This window comes from Strix aluco, chromosome 1 (genome assembly GCF_031877795.1).
Source record: "Strix aluco isolate bStrAlu1 chromosome 1, bStrAlu1.hap1, whole genome shotgun sequence".
Lineage (NCBI taxonomy): Eukaryota > Metazoa > Chordata > Aves > Strigiformes > Strigidae > Strix > Strix aluco.
Genome location: NC_133931.1, coordinates 134219333 through 134242750, shown reverse-complemented (window position 1 = coordinate 134242750; position 23418 = coordinate 134219333). Strand labels below are relative to the sequence as shown.

At 40.3% G+C, this 23418-nt stretch overlaps 1 protein-coding gene across 3 annotated transcripts; it reads right to left on the bottom strand.

The window, feature by feature from the left end:
- Nucleotides 1-1317: 1317 nt before the first annotated feature.
- TMEM106B (transmembrane protein 106B) lies at nucleotides 1318-17288 on the bottom strand. Of its 3 annotated transcripts, XM_074836543.1 has the most exons (9): nucleotides 17141-17288; nucleotides 13650-13871; nucleotides 10885-10948; nucleotides 9474-9633; nucleotides 8615-8755; nucleotides 8479-8528; nucleotides 5706-5759; nucleotides 4814-4964; nucleotides 1318-3278 (listed from the first exon to the last, which is right to left on the bottom strand). In XM_074836543.1, the coding sequence occupies exons 2-8, from the start codon at nucleotides 13867-13869 to the stop codon at nucleotides 4826-4828; spliced, it is 828 nt and encodes a 275-aa protein (XP_074692644.1). In that variant the 5' UTR covers nucleotides 13870-13871; nucleotides 17141-17288; the 3' UTR covers nucleotides 1318-3278; nucleotides 4814-4825. The 3 variants fall into 3 exon arrangements, with proteins under 3 accessions (XP_074692644.1, XP_074692629.1, XP_074692639.1); XM_074836528.1 differs by having other exon boundaries at nucleotides 1318-4964; nucleotides 17141-17287; XM_074836538.1 differs by lacking the exon at nucleotides 17141-17288 and adding an exon at nucleotides 16462-16630 and having other exon boundaries at nucleotides 1318-4964.
- Between the last annotated feature and the right edge of the window lie 6130 nt (nucleotides 17289-23418).

Sequence of the window (23418 nt, the reverse complement as noted above, 5' to 3'; positions counted from 1 at the left end):
GGTTGTAAGACCCTCAGGATGGTTGGTGAAAGCAGACAGTACAAGGATCAGTATGTTACTGCCAAACAGTCTTACATTACACTGCAGGACCCGACACTAGCTTTAATTGTACCAACTCCTTGCAGACAACTGTTCCTGTCCAACAGGCCTGCCTACAGGCTGAAAAACAGGTTTACATGCCAAGCTGTAGGGCAGCAGAACAAGCTACCCCTCAGGTAGTGACCAGAATTCCCCAGTTAAAACAGGAGGGTGACTTCTCAAGTAGACAACAGTGATGTTTTTGCCAGACCCCAAATTATTGTTTTCAATGGGTTTTGGCTTGGGTTTTATTCCTCTCCCCTTCCCACTCCCTCCAAGGCCAAAAAAACAACCTAGATTTTTTTGGTGTAATCAGGGCCAACACTAGCAAGTGTTTTGCTGGTTGCTGTAGTCCATTACTGACATACACTGGTTGCACTTCATTACTTTCAGAAGTAACAGTAAGCCTGGAAGCACTGCTAGTGTTGTGGCATTTTGTTAGCAGGCAAGTAAAAAAATTTAGTTCTTAGAGGTATTGATGCTAGCCTTACTTATCTCATAACTCTTGAAGTCCAGTCCAACTGATGTTAAGCTTCACATAGCTGTCCAATTCTGAAACAAGTCACCCATTTCAGAAGATGCTGTCTCTGGGAACAGACTGATGTCCCATTACAGATTTGGAAGGATGGGAAGAAAAGCAAAACCACAACCAACCACCCCATCACCATCACAGAAAAAGGAAGCCTTAAACGCTGAATAGGAAATAACACTTTTAACATTTTCTGAATCTAGGAATCGTTCTCATACTATGAGCACTATCCTTCCCACGAGGGCACAACACTTCAGTCAGATGGTTAAAGACCTTAACAGTTCAATCCAAGCCTTAGAGACTCAGTGCTTAACTGGTTGGCACCACACACTAAAAAGCCCAGTCATGTTTGCAATGTATTACTATGAAAAAATTTATTCACTTGCAGAACTTCAAGGACAATCTGGAGCAAAGTCAACTAAGGCATGTACTTAAGTCTGCCAACATAAGGCTGCAAAATATAAACACCACAATGTTAGTATGATCATGCATACATCAGAAGCACACTAAGAACTTCAAAGCTATACCACACAGGATAGTTATGTTTGTCTTCACAAAAGATTAAGAATTAAGCAACTATCCCCTAAATATCAAGATGAGTAAACACATTACAAATGAGATTCCACAGGCTTTTCCCCACACCAGGAATTCAAGAGTGTCAGGTACTACATCTTTTAGTAAGAGTGCTTCCCTTATTTGATGGTTAGATCTTTGAGTTTGTTTGGTGGCTTTATTAATTTATTTATTTTTAGGGCATCACATTTAAATTAGTTTTGTTCTCCATGTCAGAATGGCCAAATAGCCGACATTTTTTACACATGCCTTATTAGTTTACCTTGTTATAATTCTGAAGTTTTACAGTTATTCTGTGCAGAATACATTATGTTTTCCAATTGTGCCATCACAGTGCAACACCTGGGCCACTGTTTTAAGAGATAACTAACGGAGCTTCCATTTTGAAGTGCAAGAAATTTTGGTACAGGAATTGCTACAAAGAATTCAAATGAAAAGAATTATACTAGAAATAAATCCCTTGAAAAACAACAATACAATGCCAGTATATATGTATTTGATAGTATTTGAAGATTATGGGGAAGTTACAACTGAAATATGAATCACTCAGAAGTCATTCAGAAACCATCTTACAACCAGGAAAACAAACCAGAAAAAAATTTACAATTCAAGCTGGCCTTCTGGAAAGAATTTGCACTTATTGGTTTACAGTGAACTGAAAAGCTTGCCTTTTTTATTTTACAATCTAGATAAATAAATGTGAAATAATTACAGGTCTATCACTTGGATCTACTCTCACAGTTTTACAAAGTCATACAAGTTAATACTGACTTCCTCCCTTAGCATGTTTCCAAGCTCAGCCACAGAAATGAAGTCTAAGTTAAGTATCCAAACAGATGCTTACCTGCTTATCTGACAAGATGTTATATTAAATTTAGTAGTTAAATTCAAATACTTGCTTTGTTTGGTTAGCAATATGTTGACAGTTTTGCAAGGACATACTAGCACCTGCAGAACCTTAAGCCTTTGATTCTCATGTAACTGACTTAAGGTGAGGATTCACCAATAGGGTCTTTATTCTACCTTTTTTTTTTTTTAAATGAGAACTCTCAGTCTTTCAGTAAGTCTACTACAAATTGATGGTGTTAAAGTTTACAGCCATTAGATAACCCAGATGACAGACATTAGTTGTATCTTCCCCCTTCTGCCACATACATGGAGAGAATAATTCCACTTGTAATTCTTTAAGTTAGCCAATACCAAGCATTCCATGCAACTTAAAATCCACAGATTTATGTATTTTGCTCAGCATGTCTGCCAAACTTTCAAAGGTCAGTCTGAGCCTCACTGTGCAACAGTGTAATCTCCCCCGCCATGCTTGTTCAAGCAGCATTCGCTACTGTCACCAAATAATTTTATCATTGTGCCATTCCAGTTATTCTAATTACCTTTATCCTTTGAAGAAAAATTTAAGTTGATATAAATATTTGCCTAGAGCTGTTTTCTTCTTTTTCTACTTTAAAACAAACAAAAAATCTCAAACAAAACCAACACTCTAGGTGTAAACACTTAGGCCTAGAAGAGAAAACCCGTATCACTTGCTGCTTGACTTCAGATCTGACATGATTTAAACCAGAATTTTCTCCCTGTTCTCCAATATAAACAAATCTTACTACAACAGATAACAGCGAAGAGTTTACCTCTCTGCTTCTAGCCAGCTCTCCACTATCGTGGTCTTCTCAGACTATCAGACAAGCCTCCGCATGCATTTTATAAGCCACAGGACTGAGCGCCATCTACGCTCTAGGAAGATTAGAGTCAACTGTGAACTAGTTTCCCTTATGATTATAAGCTATAATAAAGAATGTTTAGTTTTAAGTGCCCAGATTCACAAATAATTTTCAGAATGTAACTACAGTAAGTCATCAGAAAAGACTATTCCAGTTCCAGAAGTTCTCCAAAGCCAAAAGCTGATATCTTCATCTTAACAACTATATGAAACCGACAGTTCAGGTTCTGAAATTTTTCACAGGCATTCAGAATAAGTGCTCATAGCAATTCAAACAGAGGTGGGCTTTTTCGTATGGTTACTTAAATTTCTTTTAAAGCAGTCTTACATCATCGATATTCTTTCCCCCACCCATGCAGTCAGGTCCACCTAAGAAAGGCCGAAAAAGAAAAAGAGTAATATAGACATGTACCTTCACTGAAGTACTGGAGCATAAGAGATTGTTAGTTGCAAGAAGTTATTCAGCAGCCTTCTTCCATAGTGTTTATTGCTATTTCATTTTATATAGCTTATTTCCAGGAGATGGGCAGCATAAAAACCATAACATCTATTTTAAAAATTATTCATTACAACGTAACAGTCTCAATAGTACCTTCTTACAGTTGCATCTTAATTCAGAAATAAAACAATCCTGATCTAGTTAATGAAACAGTTTTGTACCTAACCCTCAGAACAGTCAGCCTTCACAAGTCAAGCAAATTTGGACCCGAAATTTACAATCGCATATTTGATAAATCCAGAAATTCTCACTGTGCAAACTCTCCTACTAAAACTATTTAACAGCTTTGTTATAGGTCAGTCGCATGATCACATCAGCATTTACTCTTGGAGCAAGAGTTGTTTTATTCTCCTACACAACTTTGATGTGAACTGTGAGTGCTCTGGAGATTCAGGTAACTACTGCATTGCTTATCGAGTCTGCGCACTAAATATACACACCCTAACATATTAACACTTACAAGTAGCTTAGATACACAGCATATTAAAACAATAAAAATGATGAAAATTTACATCAAGCTGCCCAGACCCATGCTCAGTCTCCCACCTAGTTCCAACTGCACAATCTTGATTTTAATAGCTGTACTCAAGAATAAAGTAAAGAGACACTGTCAAAGTTCCTACCCATTTATTTCATACAGTCTTGATTTTTTCCTTTGTCAGTAATGATTCTGGGGGTTGTTTTTTGTTTTGTTTTTAAGCCCAACTTTAAATCTAACAACACACATTCTCCTTATAACATCCCAGAGGTAGCAGGAGGGAGTATGAATGAAAAGATGCCAGAACCTAGACGTTGCACATTCAAGAATAGTGTCATCCAAGAGACTTTTCCTGGCTTTCACAGACTGCATGTCACCCCTAATCATGTCTAGCAAATTAAAAGTAGAATCCCAAAATAAAGAACTACTGCTACTGGCTTGCTAATAAAAGTTTCACACCCATATATCTCAAAGTAATCTTGTTACTTAAGTAGTAATACTGCCAGTTTCAATAGCCAAATATCAAGAACTGAAGTATAAACTTAAAATTTATAAGTATCAATTTCTCTAAAGTGCTTATTAGTGACACATTTCACCTAAACACAGACATACACACAGTTACTCTAAGTTGATGTACCACACTGTAAGGAAAGGTCCCAATTCAGTTCAAGAATCTGATATTCCCCCTCTCCCTCCCACCACACAACTTGACAGAAGTGCTTACAGCAATAAAAAGCAAACAGAAGGGGAAAACACAACATTTAACAAGTGCACCTATATACATTTTGCACCTCTTCCCTCCTTGCATCTAAAGTGAACAGGTCACCATGATCCTATGCTTTACATGCACATACTCTCCCCTTCACATAGTACCAGTCCTATTCAAAGGATCTCTGCAAGCATCAACAGCAGTCATTCCACACTAACCAACAGGTGCTTTTATTGCGGAGGTTGAAGTACATTTAAATATTCTGACTGGCCCAGCTGGTAGGTTGTGTTTCCTCCACAGTCCACATACTGGTATCTCTCCTGGGATATTTGCTCAGAGTGGCCAAAGTAAGAGGTTGTCACTGTGACTCTTAAATAAAAGACAAAACAGAAGAAATATTCTTTTTGTAGGAGACTTGAGTTTTCTATTCTAAACATCAGTGTTTTTATGTTATTAGGGTTTTTAAGGAAAAAAGTTTTGGAACAAAATAAGTTTTAAAGTTAAAAACAATACTAGTTTACCACTATAGGTTTTCTCCATGAAAGATATTTGGTTCCTTGAACAGAGACTTATTTCTAAAGATAGGGGTAAAGCTGAGGTTTACTCATCCATACCTTGCTTTGCAAGGAGAAAGCAAATGATTAGAGAAGATACAGCCATGGTTGGTGTACACCTCCCCCCCCCCCCAAAAAAAAAAGATCCCACCATGCTGTTATTTATGCAATCAGTCATGAAAAGTGGATTAGTGCAGAGTACTAAACCCTGTAACTGCTGCAAGATCATGAGGATCTTGGGAAGTTTTGAACAGCAGCTGAATATAAACTCATTTCAAAGTATTTGAGACCTTAGTAGCTCCATGGCTGCAGCCCAACTGCAGAGCAGATACAGTAATAACAGTTCCACCTGTTCAAGCACCTGTATACCACCAGAACCCATCATCAGACACAGTTCAGTTTCAAGAACTATGAAACTACTACACTAGATAAAATGAAATCAACTTGCTTTCTATGATGCACATACTCCAGGATTAAGTACTTCTGAGTAATATTTCAATAAGAATTACATGGCTTTTAAAGTTGTTTCCAACAAATAGGAAGTTTCCATACTTACTGCATCATCACTACAATGTTATGCACTTTAATAGATGCTAAAGTACAGAAGTCACTGCAAAAAAGAAAAACAATCATTAGATTTGCATCAAGCTTTTACAGGTAATTATCTAAAAAGCAGGAATTGTGGTTTCAGCTGGAAATTTTGCTGTCTGTGTATATAGAGACTATAGAGTTGTTAGCAATAGCAACTTAAAACACTTGTTGAAAACCACTGCCAGTGACTATATATTCAACTACATCTACTTTTATATATGTAGCCTTGCTTTCACATGAACAACTACATTAAAGCAGGTCAGTGTCACTTTGTCACTGATGAAGGCTTTTACTATGAAGATATATACAGACATAACTTCATTTCATGTGGAATTTATATATAGAAAGGAAAATTTACAACAAAAGATCAATGTTATGCCAGCTTCTTTACACAACTTCAGCATCTTTTCACATAAAAGCAGCAATTTCTATAAAAAGAAGTCCCGAAAGCTTGCTATTCTTGATCAGAAAATATCAAGAACTTAGGAAAGTCCCATTTTTTTTTTGCACTCATCCACTTCTGTATTATGCAAAGTAACCTTTAACCAATCTGCAGACACTTTGAAGTCCAAGTTACTGTTCTCTGTGAGGTACCTTTTGCAGATTTACATCTGACATGTACCTACATAACAGTTATACAGAGCACCACGTAACCGTATACTTTTTCTCGCCCCTCTTCCAATCAATTGCTCTTGGTCACAAATTTATCAGTTCTGAAGTGAAATGCCTATGATCAGTGCTATAAGATCACATGGCAGCCATCCACAGTATTTGCATGCCATTGTCACCAGCACCAAACACATGATGAAGTATTAAACAGTGAACACAGGTGATTCAAACTGTATGAAAATTAAAACCAAACTGTTTTATTTGTAAAGTTGTTTTATACTGGTAGCTGTAGTAATGACAAATACTTTGATTTTTCTCCTGCTAGACTTAAAACAGTTAGTTAGGCCATAATGCCAGTTATTCTCAGTTACTGTAGTTTTCTAATCCAAAATGTAGACTACCTATAACATAATACATAGCCAGCTCATATCCAACAGCACATACTGGCTGACAAGCAGAGGTAAAATACCAACATACTGGTTTTTTTTAAAAGTCCATCTGGAAATAAATCTGTTTTAAAAAAACTACACAAACCAACCAGCCAAAAAAAAAAAAAAAAAAAAAAAAAATCACCAAAACCCAAACACACTTCACTGTAGCTAGAAAACTAAAATGAAGGTGAACTCCACATTGAGCCAGCTCTCTAAAATAAGTGTGTGGAAATGCCCTGTATGATGTCGATTTCATCATACAGGTCTGCTGAATCCAGATCAATTGTATACAGACATGTCAGGTCTCCACGATCTCACATATTCAACCTAAGCCAATTTCACAGGACACATACTCTCCAGGATCCAAACAACTAGCTAGTTATGACTAACATAAGACCTAAACTGACCAGCTAGGGAAACACTGAAATGTGATCCACTGTGCAACCCCCAATGCTATAACCCACAACACTATCTGTATTACAAAGATTATCCCAGGGCCTTCACTGAAAAGGTAAATATTTATGTGTGGAGAAAAAACCCGAACACAGTAAGAAATATAAAACCCCACTGAGAATAGTTGAAGTTACCCTGGCTGGGTGTTCAAACTAAGGAAGCTCACTTGCTGTCTTCAGGGTTGCTCCATACAGCAAACCCAGGCTTTCAAGACTCACACAGACTCAAGTGAAAAAGCAGAAACCCATCAACAACAATAACTGTCAACCAGTCAGGGAGGTTGACTAACACCAACTGTGTAACAGAAAATCCGGAGAAAATGAACAACCATAGTTTTGTGTATGGCTCAAATTCTGTTTAGGACATTTTAAAACAGATCACAACACTACTAGTGAGTGCTACTCACAAGCACTAGGACCTTGCTGTATCAGCCTGTACAAGAACTTAATCTCTAATAGACAAACTTCTATAGTTATGGGTCTGTGGTTACCAGTTATAACCCATGCTTAGCATCACTGTGCTGAAGAACCGAATATTTTCACATGTGTACAAGTCACCTATTAGTCTGTTCTTCTAGTAATGTTCACAAACACTTGCTGTCCTGAAGGAGAACAAGTCCACATTAGAGACTACTGGCACTGACACATGACAGCTTCTCTGCCTCTACTCCAAGACTGCACAATCCACCTCCGAGCTGGACCAGTGAGCGCATCATTGTTCCATGCCATCGCCAAGGCTGCTGCTATCAAGTGGAAGAGCCCAAAATCCACCCTGTTCAGGCCACAGGTAGAGCAGCTTTTGCCTGTCCACATCTCTCTACACATCCAAAGTCATCCAGGTTTTTTTAAGGTTAGTCACCAGCTTGTAGGCAAATTAGCCTCTAATTTGTATAGAATACAAATTCCCTCTACCACCAGAGAAATTTGTGGGAAAGTTACTAGAGAACTTATTAGGGGAACACATCTGCACTTTCACCCCCCAAAACAGCATGTCCTAGCTATTGCCAAGGCCTAAAACAGTGCGATAGGATACCACCTGAAGAGCTGAGCGCCAGGTACAGCAAGCCACTATACGAAACTACTGAAACAACTGTGATTTCACTATTTTTCAGTATTGTTAAACTCACACAAAAAATGCCACATCTCCTCTACAAATACATTTCTGCTGACTCTGAAAAAAGTCATTTTTAGCACCATTATAATTTTTAATAAGACCCACGTGATATTTAGAGGTGAGTACACTTACAACATATAGCTCATTTCATCTTGTATGACTGTGGGCACCATATAGTCAATCTAAAAAAAAAGCAATGAAAACACAAATGAGTAGATTTATATATGGAGATTAAATGTACTCAACTTTGAAAACCTATCCTATTTACCTGTTTCATATCCAGAGGACCAATGTTGGTGATGTTGTTTAGACGTGCTTTTCCAATAACTGTTTTTGAAAACTGAACTTGGGCTGTGATATTTGCCACTTCAACAGAATAATAGTTGTTGTTTGTTATATTTAGTGTGTTCTGAAAAAAAAAAACACACACACAAAACACTAACATCTATCCATTCTGTGTATCTTGATGAGCGTATGTTCTGAAATTTGTGCCCTAGACACTAAGACCTGAAATTATGCAAGTATATTTTCCTGCCTTCTTGGACTTGGAGGGGGGTGGGGGGTCTAGGCAGGCAAGGCACCATCACTTCACCCCTGTCTTCCTATCCTCCATTATTCCTCCAAGAAATTTAGCTATCACAGGGCCCTTTTCTCCCATGGCTGCTTTGCTTTATTGAAAATGAGAAACTCTAAAGTCTTTAGGCAGTCCTGTATTGACTGCATTAACAAGAAGTTAAAAAGTATGTAGAAAGAACTCCTTTAAGGTGGATACCATTTTTCCTCAAAACCAATTTTGACAAATGCATGATACCAGAGCTGCATTTAATAACATTTCTACATACACACATTTCACTCATATTCCAAAAATAATGCAGAGAACTCCAAAGTCACTATTCCCCTGAAAACTGAAGACCCAGTGGTAGCTTGCAACTACACCTCTATTAGCTATAGCTACAGGAACCAGCCACAGCAGGTCCAGTTACAATGACCAGTTTGAGAAATGTATCTGCTTGTGTTTAAGGCACTAAGCTTATCAGTTAGACCACAATTTTTACGTATATTAAACTGTCACAGTAGTATCTCCTGCTGCATTTATCCATTACAAACAAACAGATAGCTAGACTTACCGTAATATTTAGATATATTATATGTCTACCCTGTTCATAAGTGACATATACCGACTTCACACCAATGTATTCAACGTCGATTGAGCGAGGAAACAAGAAGAATACAGCCAGCCCAGAAAGGAGTAAACATACAATTACAGAAGCAGTCACGTAGAGCTTTCTGGAGGGAAAAGAGAGCACATTTCAGAGTCAAAAGCATGTTAAACAATAGTGGCATGTTACCTTCTTTTAACCAATAAGGAGCATGACTAGTAAATACAACTAGCTCAGTCTATTTCTAGCTTTCATTAGCTTCCAAAGGGGAAAAAAAAAGCTATGCTGCACTTCACATTTATGTCTCAGAGATGTTACTCTTGTATATACATCAGAAATTAAGTTTCAAAACGTGGTTATCCCAACATTTGTAACTTCAAGAGCAACATGGAAGAGGTAAATATTTATGTGCTTTGAAACAAACACTTCCTCTTAAAATTTACTACAGCAAAACTTCTGTCATTCTGCATGACTCTTGCACACACACCCAGAAAGAAGAATAAAGCTCTTACATGCCTTACACGGGGATTGTCATAAAAGACTTTCAGGGCAAGTGTTAGACTTGTGTGAAGGAACAAGAAACTCACAATTAGCCTAATATAAAAGGGGAAGGTGTGTGTACAATAATAAAAAAATACACAAATAAAAGGCTCTACTGCAGTTCCCATTCTCTAAAAATTAAAACACTAAAGCAGTAAGTTTCAAATTTATACTACTATTATATCAGATATATGATCCAGGATAGCATTATGTGAAGTTACTGTATTTTTTGCCTGGCACTCATTTTTGTTCATTATGGAAACATCCAAACATTAAGGGGAAAAAAAGACACCCAAACAACAAAAAGTGTCAGAATAAGCAGCCCTGAGCACTGTAATTAAACCTTTAAGTAGATTCCAGAGAAAAAAATTAAACATACTATATCAGAATGATGAACTTGTTGATTTTGCTAGCTGCTCAGAGCTTAACAAATTAATTTCTAGGTGACTTATTTTGTAGTAGCAGACCAAAGAAGCTATGACTTTACTCAGACTTTAACAGTGAAGAGATATTTGCTTAGATGAACTAGGCTGCTACAGAGATTGATAAATACTTGCATTCTGTAGACATTCAGATAAATATGTACATGAAGAGATCATACAGTATTAGTTTCATAAAACCAGCTGTGACAGGAGCATGCACACCTGTTAATAAATTACTCTCCAAGAATTAGAGGTTTAGGCTGATATTGCTCACGAGCAGGGTTCTTTCAATACTGAATGCAAGATGATATTCCTGTGATTTTTGCTTGATTCTTCTTAACACTAGCTCCTTTAAATTGCTGAATTTTAACTAGAAGAATTAACTGTAGATTCATGGATCACAACTATTAACTTACGTTCTTCTTGGCCTCAGTCTCTGATCACTGTATGGAATTAATGCTACCAGCTGATTTTCTTGCCCTGGAAACAAAAACACCCTTTCAGATTTAAACAAAAAAGGAATAAGTACTGTTGCAGTTACTTCAAACAAAGAGTGCCCCTTATAACTTCATGGCACCAGAAAATAAACACTGAAGATAAACATTTAAATTCCATATAACTCCCCACATACAACACTACTGTAGCTTCCCTCACTTTCTGAAATAGAGCATGGCTTACACAACATGCAGAGGAAAAATGACATCAAGCCTACAAAGACCAAAACAGCAACAAATTCTGCCTCTGTGCTGCATTCACGCACAGGAGGCAGCATGCCTCTGGCACCATTTCCTTGAGAGAAACAGAGGTATAACAGCTTCCAGCTCTCTGTGCCTGTCCTTATAAAGTCATAGAACAAAACATTCAGAAGCTCAGGCAGTAAGAACCGATCCAGAAGGCATTCCGTATGTACTCTTATGAAAAGCAGAAGTCAGGTTTGTTTAAAAAAAAAAAAAACAATGAAATATGTATCAATTTGGGTGGCTTTGGCAACAGAAGTTACATAGCTTGCATCCTGGAAATCACTGGTGTATGCAACTGTTTCTCATGGGACTGAGCAGTAGCACCCTGGAAGTCAAAAAACCTATCTACTGGAAATTCTTCAAGTAATGAGTTAGTTCACTAGACAGTATTTTGAGAAGGGATGATATCTTAACAGTAGAAGTAAAGAACACAAGCACAGATAAGTTGTCGACAATAGATGGACTACATCCGCCTATATAGCTTTTGCTATTTGCTGTACAAGAAAACAGAACTGTGATTTATCTGTATGAAAACAGAGAGGCCTCAAGACCAAGTCAGATTTTCATTTTTTGAGCCAAATGCAGAATTTGACCAGCATTATCACTTAACTAATCAACCACTTTGAAGTGATTCCATGCTGAATCACTACGTTGAGAAAAGCATCAACCTTCTAGAAAACCTCTACCAATTTGAAACAGATCATAATCTCAGTATCAATGAAACATCTTCAACCTTTGAACAAAACAGCGCAGTCCTACTCTCATACTTTATCATACTGAAAGCCTAAAGCTGTCCAATAACAAAACACAATGTGTTTATTATACAGTTTAGCCATCCTATCACGTGTTAGTCTTCCCTACTAGTCATGCAGTCATTCTGTGAACACTTAATTTTCCCCCCTCCCCTCAAAAAACCCCAAACGATTTTTCTTAAGTACTGAGGAATAATTAAAAACACAGCCATTCTTGTTCTGATAACTCATTTAGAAGTTCTAGCTTTAATCACACTATTTCATTAGAATGTATGGACAACATGCATTTTTAACCATTACTGCAAAATGTTTAATAAATTAACTCATTTGTTTAAACATTACATCCAAGAATTCTGTAGTCAAAGAAATAAGCTTTTGAACGTAGGAATCCTGCTATTACTGTATTTTAGCTAGCACTATTTTGAGTAAAACTTGCTAACTTGAAACACTTGATAATATCAATAGCAAGCTAACAGAACAAGCCTCCTTCTCTATAGTCTTTCAGTTAATTTTTAGATGCATAGCTTTTCCACACTTCAAATTTACTGAATTCAGAGTTACTCAAAGAATACACTGTAGTATCAAGTTTAATAGCTAAAACACAGATCTCTTACGATATTTGCAACCACTTAAATATCCTGTGCCCCTGCCACTTATTGCAGGTGAGACAAGTATTTGTGAGCTATACCAAAATCTGATCTGACTGAAGCACATGTAGAAGGACAACATGGCACAGACATCTGTCAATCTTCCCAAGCTGCTGGTTAAAAAAATCAGTTCCAAGAGCTTTTACACCCAATAATCTATTTCAGACAAGAGTTCTAGCAAAAGCAAAGCAGTCCCAAGCGTGAAACCTTCTCATCAGTTCCTCTCCCCACGTCAGAGGAAAGATCTTACAGCTGAAGCAGAAGACTGTGCCTTGGAACACTGCATTTGCCACTCTCCTTTTGCCCAGTTTCAGGTATCCTGCATTCTCCTTTCAAAGGTCTTTTCGTAAATAGCTATTCAGGTGGCTTATCATATAGGAGAGAAGTGCAATAAAGCAGAATGTTTTATTAAAAGGAAAAGCAAAGGATGAGGGCAGCAAGCAAACAAAACTGTTAGGCATGAAGATTAATGCTGTGCAGCCTAATCCTTCCCAACGCAAACAGAGATCCTACAAATTTTCAGTTCCCAGCTGGGGTCCTCTGCCTAGCAGGGACAGATGGGTCAGAGGGAGGATAAAGGAAATTGAGGGGCACTGGCAGCAGGGAGGGCAAGAAGATTCACTATAAATGATCAAGGAAAAGGTGTTATAGAACAGGTCTACTTTTCACTCTATTTGCAGCTATTTTTGCAGAGTTATATATTGATTCAAATAGTTTAACGTAGGTAAAAAAATGCAATAAAATGTCACAAAAATAAAGGTTTGCAAATTCAACTTGCAAGAGCTAGGGTTATGTGTGAATTTAAAGCCGAGAAGCAAGGAACACTGGCATTGTACAGCCAAAGGAAGACCCAACAGAGCCAAAGCTGACTCAGTTTCTCTCTTCATCCCGTGTAATTGTAACAAAATGGTTAGTGCTAAAAAGTCAAAAAGATGAAAAAACTTCATCTTGACTAGGAGAGCTATTCTTATGGATTATTACAATTACAATTGCACATGGCTGTGAGGTAAATTTATAGATTTAAAAAAAACCAAAACCTTACCTCGTGGAATTCTTCCTGTTCCCTGGCAAGTCGGGCAGGTGACGCTGTCTCTTCCCGTAAATTCCACGTAAGGAAACTGTGATACATCTCCACATCTGCTATCTTCGTTGTGTGATTCTGAGTGAACTAACCTGTTCCTCATATTATCAGACACTGTGCCTCCATCATAGCCATCTTCCTTGCACGTATGCATAGGCAGGTGAGAAAGTGATTTTCCCATGTCTAAAATAGAAGTCAGAAGAAAGTTTTCAGGGAGAACAATTCAAACGTGGCTTGCATTTATTCCTCTGCATCAGGTAACTGTTAGTCTGTTGTCATTACTCTGACAAGACTCCTGTTGACCTCTATTCAGATCCCTTAAGACCAGCAAAGCGCTAAGACCCCATCAAGCTGGAGTCAACCCCAAGCTCTAAGAACCTGAACTAACTGGGAGCATTGTTGAGGTCCTCAAATATGCACAGGCTGAAGGGGGATCAATGAGAGGCTTTTAAGTTAGAACAGTACAACTGCTGGCAAAAGGTTGCAACAGCCTAGCAGTGCTTTTAAAAGAATTGTTATTGTACAATCTTTTGCACAACACATTAATCTTTGTAAAAAAAAAATTCAAGACTGGACTCTAGAAAGCAAGTTCGTAATTTCCAGTGGATTCTACACACCCTACAGACCCAATTCTAATAAGCTTTTTAAGCTGGACTTGTTCTGAGAACATGGGATCAGGTACCAGTTTCCAAGCTAGAAATACAGATCTCCAGGTGTTTAAATCCAAAAGGGCACTGATTCACAGTAAGGTCAAGGAAAAAAATGGGAGTTACTTTAACATAGCTGCTGGCAAAACGTAGCCTTTATAAAGGCTTGTTAAAAAGAAAGTATTAATCACAAAAGCATTTTTGCTACCTATGCAAATTTTTTCATTACTGTAGCTTTTCAGCCATTACACTGAAACCACCTGGAATCAACACAGAACACTTGAAACTGAAGACTGTAAAGAAGTGGTACAAGTGGAAACCTTCCTAATTTGCAACAGGTGGAAAACAAACTCAAAGTTAAAAAAAAAAACTATACAGCAATGCAATCAGTTGTCCAGCTTATCCTAACATAACACATTTAAGTTACTTAATACACAGAAACACCAGCCACTCCATTCACCAATCTCTTGGGGAACAGGATGATTTCAAAAGAGTATGCAAAACTTCAGTTTTTCCATTGTAAGTGGCATTTTTAAAGCAGCTGCTAGCAATTATCATGCTGGTTCACTGAGAAAGGAAGCCCTAAGAGGAAGATTAAGAGAGCAAACCAAGTCACGATATTTTAAACCAACCACTCAAGACAGAACAGAAAGATCTCAAATACAGTAACAGTAACATGAGCACAACATTAATTCATTATATTGCCACAAAGGCTAGCTCAATGTAGGAGGGGAAAAGTAATTCAACAAATGCCAAGTCCCTATTACCATTCCCACAAATATGCAGCATTATTTTATTCATATAAGACATTAAACCCTTTAAAGAAGGAAAACTATTTATCCTTATACTGCTACAGCACTTTTTAAACATTCTAAGTTTGGGAGCCATTCAATAATGGCAATTGTTGAATTGATAAGTACAACTACTGAGCTATTGAAAAAGTTTTTCTGAAAAAGCTGTTGACAATGTTGACTCTTATTCCATGTGAGGTTTTTGCTTACTGTTCTCCTTGTAGCTGACCTACAGCCTTTAAGCTATGAAACTTGAGTCTTGCAGCTTAGGCAATAGCTGTCAGTTACAGGTCTGAAAGCTTAGCAATCAATCCCTGGTGCTGTTGTGTTGCAAATGTATTCAACTTACCTGCTCTACTGATGGTAGGCTCAGGCTATGTCTACATTAACAAATAAATATGGAACAGCAACTCTGTAGAAATAAACAATTTTTGAGGAGCTAGCATCCACACTATACATGGTTTTGTGTGTTTATTTCATACTAGCACTTGTCCAGACCGAAACACCCACTCACAACTGGAGCGCACCTTCTAGTTTTAGCTTCTTCCAAAAGCAAGAGAGTTCCCACAACTCCCAGATTACACTGCGACATGAACCAAAGCGCAGCGAGCAAAGATGACTGGAAACTCATTTCAAGAGAATACTCTTTATTTGAATTAAAACATTAATGCAGATGTATCCTCCAATGCCAACTGTACTTCAGCTTCAATAATTAGAATGTAATAGTGTTGTTCTACTGCCAGAGACTTAGGATAGACATGTCTTAGTTCACAGACAAGAAGACAGAGCTGCCACCTTCAAGTGAAACGTGTTACTCCAACATGCCTTCCCCTCCCAACCAAGCGCTGAACCTTATTACAGCTGAGCAAGACTCAAGAATGCTTTGTTCCTTTATCCAGCACTTTTATGCTGAACAGCAGAGAAAATACAATCTTCATATGCAACAGCTTCTATACTGTCGAAGTCACAAACCCTACTTCCTTAACAGCTGTGTTTTGACTCAGTCTCTCCCTCTTAACTGATGTATACACTCCAGTCTCCTTGGACTTGTCGGGAGTTTCCTTGATTTCACAGTCTGTTAGAAAGAGTTTGATAAACTAAAAAATGTTGTAATAGTGTCTTCTGTTTAAGACTCTGCGCTTCAGCTTGCTATGACACTGCAGCATGATAGCACACAGACAAAACCCAAACCATGTCCCAGACATTCAGAACCACCAGATCCCGAGTTACATGCAAGCCTTGGGGAAAAAACTGTTTGTTTATGAACTCGGTGAAACTTTGTAGAGTTAAACTACATTGTTCTACTTCTCCAAAGAGTTAAAGTAGCGTTCTTACCCCTTATATGCAAACATACAAGCTTCAGGTTACAAGCCTACTTCTTTTTCAAAACGGCAAAAGATTTTTGTGTGCAGTCATCTTCTGTCCTATCATTTGTAGCTTAATCACAAGCATCGCAAGCTCCTCCAAAACAGAGGAAGCTGTAAGACAAGGTGATGACTTGGCCGTCACAAACTCCCTCAGCATGGGCAGGCACCATCACCGCTGCCTTTCACGACCCTTTTGGAGACCCACCTCGGCCACCGCCCGCTCGGTGAGGCTGGCGCTGCCAAAAACGCAAGAGTCAACAACCTCCCCGAGACTGACGGATTTTCTCGCCCGTCAAGCCGGAGCGGCAGCTGCTCTCGCAACATGGCGAAGTTTGCAGCCGGCAAGCGCGGACCGAGGCCCGGCGAGCTCGGCCGCTGCCGGGCTGCCCCAGGCGGGCCCCGCACCCGCACCCGGCCGGCCGGCGGGGGTCGCGGCGCGGAGGGGCGCGGGCCGCCGCCCCGGCCGCCTAGAGGTAAGCAAGGCCGCGCCGCCGGCCTGCCCAGGCCTCGCTGAAGCCCACGAACCACCGCCGCAGCCCCCCGCCCCGCTGGCGCCTCGCAGCCACAGGCCGCGCTCGGCCCGGCTCCCGCCCCAGGCCCGCCGCCGCCCCCCGGCTCCCCTCCGCCTCTGGAGCGGCCCTCCCCACCTGCGGCGCGGGCTCGCCGGGCCGGGCCAGGCCGGGCCGGGTGGGGCTGTACTGGGGGTGGTGAGACCGGAGACTCCAGATGCGACGCAGCTGCCCCGGTGTTAAGCCCCGGATCCGGGGCGTGCGCAGGCGCGGGGCGGCGGGGGGCGGCGCCGCGTCCGTCCCGGTGCCGTTGCCGGTGCCGGTCCGGCTGCGGGGGAGGGCTGGGCCCGGTTCCCCCCAGGGGCCGTGACGCGGGGGGTGCTCGCCGTTCCGCTGGGCGCGGCGGCTGCTGTCTGGCCGGGCCGCGCCTGTCTCCCCGGCGGGCGGCTGCCGGGGAAGCGGCGCAGAAACCGCCGTCCTGAGCGTGAGGCGGTGCCCGAGTAGAGGGGTGCGCGGTGCTCCCGCGCCCCCGGCCCCAGGGTAGGGGTGGAAGGGAGGGAGAAGGAAATCGGGAGGTGGCGCAGCCCCTCTCGGCAGCGAGGGGACGGAGGGCAGAGCGGGTTTCCTCCCTGAGCCCCCCTCAGCAGTCGTGCGCTGCTCTGCCGGCAGTTGTGTGCTCCCCTCCTCACATAAACTCTGCGTTGCGTTACTCGCAGGAGGAAAGCGGGGGTTTTTGTTTCCGCAGCTGGGTTTACTTCGCGGTACGTTCACAACCACCATCGTTATTTTCTGTTCCCTGTTTGATAGCTCCGGTAGAAGGAACTCTGCACCCGGTGCGCCGGGGGAAACGAGATGCTCGAGCAAGGAAAGCTACGGCAGGTGAGCAGAAAAGGTGTGTGTGGGAAACGAGACGCACTACCACGGCACTTCAGTGTTATAACTCGTGTTATAACACTGTTGCTTGTACAGCTGATGTTTATTCAGGTCATGCGCAGTGAGATGTTCTCCGAGCTATTTGCCAGAGGAAAATGAAGCACGTTGGAAGGGAATAACTTGTGATTGTTGCTCTTCATGTGCCTGCCCCTGGTTCCATGTAAACCACTACCCAGCGTCTGTGGCAACACGGGAGACCACTCCTCTGTGGGGGTGTGGGGGCACCAAAGGGACTGCACAGCGGGGACACAGCTCAGGATGAAGGAGCCTGAGGACTGGGGAGGAGCTCTGTCCGGTTTGGTAGCCTTGTCCCAGCTGCAGGAATGAATCAGGCTAGAGGAAAACCCGTGATTCACACCACGTAACAAAGTTCAAGGGCAAGCATAGGGGCAGGGCTCGAGGGAGAGGACAAGGAAGCGAGGTCCTTACTACAGCTTGGGGTGATCACGAGGCTGGGACAGGGTGTCGGGCTGCTCCAGAGGCCTCCAGCAGCCACCCAGAGCTGGTGCAGGTGTGAGGCCACCCGCAGTACAGCCCTGCCCGTGCCTGGCACCTGGCTACAGGTCCAGGAAATGATCAGCACAGAAAATAACCTTCCCCCACCCCAAAATGTGCTCAGAGAAAAAAAAAGTCTGCATATATCTTTTATGTGGACCAATGCCAGCCCATTTCTTCCCTTTATCCTTGGAACTTCCTGGTGTTTTCTGGGAGTTTAAGAGGTCCTGGCTAGCAATAGTCTCTAGCCTTCATTATCCAGTTCAAGTAAAGGAGAGTCCTGCATGCTGCTTGCTGGTGGCTTGACTCCTCTAGTCAGGCATGGTCAAGCTCCTGACAGTATTGGCAAAATCTGGCATGTCCCTTGTCCCTCTGGTAGACCTTCATCTGAGTCTTTGGCCCATCACTGTTCAAGGCTCCTGAGGTGCCATACAAAGTGCTCTGTGCAGCAAGATTGACCATGGTACTTTGTGGGTTTCTAACTATAAAATGGTGTATGTAAGATACCTTGAACAGATTCCTGGCATGCTCAGGACCTATATGGAGTTTGTGTCTTGCTTTAGAGCACCAGCAAATGCCAAATGATGTGAATTTGGTAGGCTCAGGCCTGGCTATTAGTTTCACTGCCGATTGGCTTTTGGTTCTGGCTCAACTTTATATTGATCCAAGGAGCACAAAGCATGGTGAAAAAAATAGCTTTCAGCTCTCCAAACAGAAGGTGAGAACACCAAGCCTTTGCCTTTTACATTGTTTTAAATAATAGCAGCAGCCAGGCACATTGTCCTGAATCATGACACAACAGGGGACATGCCAGAAAAGGTCTAGTAAAAAGGTTTTTGGAAAGTTTTTGGAGGTCATGCTGGGTTCTGGCAACTCAAAGTTATTCAGTCTGACAAATTCTCTCAATACAAATTTATTCAAGATAAACATTGCTAGCAAATTGTAATTAACATGGAGATTTTGATCAAATCAGAATTTTGCATCTTAGATTGCAGCAGTTTTATCCACTACTTCCAGCCCCCAAACTAATCTATAAGGCCCCATGCAGGTAAGGATGTTACAAGGTTACCCAAGAGAGAGTTTCCCTTGCTCTGATAGAATCAACAGTTGAAATTATCATGGGCTTTATAGATAGTTCTCTGTTACTGTAATCAATAGAGATGTTTCCTGTTCAAGACTTCTCACTACTTGCCATAGCCTTTCCTCTGTAGCTTTGACACAAACAGAATGGTTTGGTTTTATTTTCCTCTTTAAAGCTGGCATGACAAAAGGGAACATATTCTGCATATCTGTTTGCTTTGTGTTATTTTCACTTAGAAAGTACATGTTAAAGATACTTTAGAAAGAGCAACTGAAACACTGAAAGGATCTGATTCACCCATTAGTGGCCTCAAGCTCATCCATAAATCCTCAACCTCCCTTTAAATATAATTTATTTGCTATAGACTAAAGTAATGCAAAGAAAACTGAGAATAAACAATAATATAAAGGTGAAGTGTCACACCCACTGTGTAGGTTTAAAAACATGAAAAATATGTGATAACAAGACATACACATTAGAAGTGCTTAAATATGCGATGATGTGCTTAAAAGTGTTACCAAAATGGGCCACTGATTTTGGGCTAATCAAGACAGGATTCCTGTGATTATGGAAAGGGTATTTTGCAGTAAGGAAGTACAGACTGCACAACATCCAATATTGCTGATTCATGAACTGAATAGATGTCTAGATGAGGACTGCATGCTTAAACACAGACACAGAAATGAATCAGTTCAGAAATGTAGGGTAGAGGGGTGGTATGCAATACTAGTTCTAGCAGGAGGGATATGAAATGGAAACACTCAGATGGCCTGAAGAGAGAAACTGAGATCATCACCTTTTGACTGAGTTATGGGACAGCTGCAAGTAATACGAGCTCTTAGTTCTCACAGATCACTAAACGGGTGCAGTTTATACTTCCGATAGTACATCAGTAAAGAAATCCAAATGATGAATCTGGTTTCAAGCTGAGTTTGGTAGCTGGGATAAGTGAGTCAGGTCCTTGAAAGGGCTGGAGTTAGCAATCCCTCTAGCAGCCGATTGTGCCAGTGTGCAGCCTCCCAGGTCCTGTGAGCACTGCGAGAGACATAGACCTTAGAAGTACCAATGGGAAATTATATTTACTTCTAATTTCCCCCTATGATGAATAACAGTCCACTAGCATTGGTTATCTGAAGAAACTTCAGACTGCCCACATTTATTTCATCCTTCAGAAATATAAGCTACTGGTTCTGTGAATGTTGAAGGTAATGAAGCCTGGTTTCCTATGGATTTGCCTCTCAGTTGGCTGACTACCTGAATTATAATAATATTTTCTGTTACGACCGCATATACCTAGCATCTTCTCCTGTGGAGCATTTTGGCAGCAACATGCTGGGTGCCACATTCAGAAGTGGAAATCTGTAGAAATTTGCTGACTGGATAGAAGGTTGTTAGGTGTTAACTCTTAAATGTGCAATCCCTAATGTCTCCTCTGGTTATCTATTTTTATGAAATTTGTATAAACGTTATCTCTCAAACTCTGCTGAAACTGGCTAACACCTTCAAAGTTATCAGAACTTGGGACACAGACAGAGAGACGGGGCGATTGCATAAACCTTGTTTTGATATAGCCTACTAGGCTAAAAATGGATGGCACGCTGTCTGAATGCTGAGCTAGGTGCAGAACCCATTTTTATCTCCAAGCTGTCTGCAAGCCCAAAACCCAAACAAACCAACAACAACAAACCCCCCAACAAAATCAAACAAAAAGAATGTGAAAACTACAATCCCCATCTTATCTAAAGTAGTAGTGTGGGGGATTGTCTCCACTTACCTGTTGCTGATGCGAGGGAAGATACTTAAGAAATCCTGTAATTACTTTAGATTCATCATTACACTGGGGTTTTTGTATATAAGGAGAAGCAGGCTTTGCAGAACTATTACAGTTGTCTGTGTGGATTATGCTCCTTCTCCACCTTAAGTAGCCCAGGGAATAGTTATGCTGCCAAGTTGTAAACATCATTTCTTTTCTAAATTTCTCTCTATCACTGGTTCATGAGAATACTCAAAAGAAAATGTTGATTCCCTATACCATGGTTTTCTTCTTGAGGAACTTCAGAAAAGAGATACAAGTTAACCTGATAAAAATGAAAACAATACTAATTTTTAGCAATTTTGCCCTTGATTCAAGAAAATTACAACAGTCCTGTTATTTTGCGAGTCATCCTAGTCCCAGGATGCACTATACTGAACTATATGGTGGTTGCAATGATGACTTGTGCCAGGTCTCATCATTGAACGGTAGCTAAAGTCACACTCGGGCCAAAAATTAAGAAAAATTATTAATTATAGAAAAAGAGGGAATTCTGCAGGGCATTTCCAATTTAGGTGTATGTAATCTGAGGCAACCTTACTCCAGGCATAGGACAGTAAGACCCAGCCTATTATTTGAACAGGAACATACCAGTCACTTTTGATGTTTTATCCTACGTCCTAGTGCTGCTTTGAAGAGTGGCTGCACTAAATGTAAAGAATTGAAAATATATATTAAAAAAATGCATTGTATTAATTTGTTCTGTTTGGATTTTTAAAGAAGTTCAGTTTTGAAACATCCTTTTTTCCCCCTGTGAAGTATTCTCTATTTCAGAATTGCTGATCTTAATGGTATTCTATAGTAAATATTTTTAGACACATTTAATACTTGAATATAAATTGTCACAGATACTTTCATTGCTATGTATTTTCTGATGGTAGGGCCTGTGCACTGAGTTATTTTGGATGAATAAAACATAAACAGTCTTTTATAACTGATGTGCTTCTGATATATTGCACAGCTGCTGCTAACCGTCAATCTTGCAACACTTCACGGTCTTCTGCAGTGTATACTGTATACTTTATCTTTGTTCAATACATGTGCACAAACCTTAAATTCTGCATTAGTTGACAAATGAATGAGATGATTATATTCTGTAAGAACATCATTTTTGCCCATTCCTCCACAATTCCCATGCTGTATAAGAACTGCGGCTCGCTCGCTGCAATGCATGCTTCCAATACTTCTGGGGAAAAGCGCCTCTACTTCTCCTGTTTACATATTCTCACCTTCCTTTTGAAAAAAGCATATAGCTGAATATTGATGAAAAAACAAAACGGACGACAATCCGCAGATCTAAGCAAAGAACAATAAATCTTCTGATCGATTGGGCGAATGACCTAGTGATTATACTTTAATGCTTTTGAATAGCTTCTTTCAGAACGAGGTTTTTACAAGTCATGTGCAGAACAATTTGTCTTTACCTTAGAGGAGCGGCATCAGGCAGCAACTGTGGCTGCCTTCCGCCATGCATAGGAATATAGAAAAATACTTATTGAGCAGCCCCATTGATCTTAGACTCATCTACTTTACATATGATATGTGCTACAATTTCTGATAAATACAAGCAAGGAGATTCTAGCTTTATTATTTCTAACATGTGGCTTGACTGGCTTTAATCAAATGGGCTGTGTGCAGAATTAAACCTATTATTGAGAGCCTTTTTGACTTGCATATCTCTGCAGGAGGACACTTGAACAACCAATGGAATATCTGGCCTTTAAGCATTCAAATTTATTTGACTTTAAAAAATAATACATTTTTACGTACATTTGGGAAAAGTAATGACATGTATAAGTTACACAAACCTCTGAGAAGATCTAGTTTCCTGCATTTGGAAAGTTGTGTGAGTGATGATGACTCAGTCTCTCACTGACTTTGCTAGCACAACAGAATTAGTATGTCACAATACAATAAATAAATAGTTTTTGCTATTGTTTTATTGTTTTGCTGATTAGGGATATCAATTAAACTCAGACACCAGAGTGAAAAGAGCAGGCGTATTTTACTAGAAATAACTAAATAATGTAACAGAGTAATACAGAAAACATACAGTAAGAAAAGACAAAATAGTGCCCTCAAACAAGTAGGAAA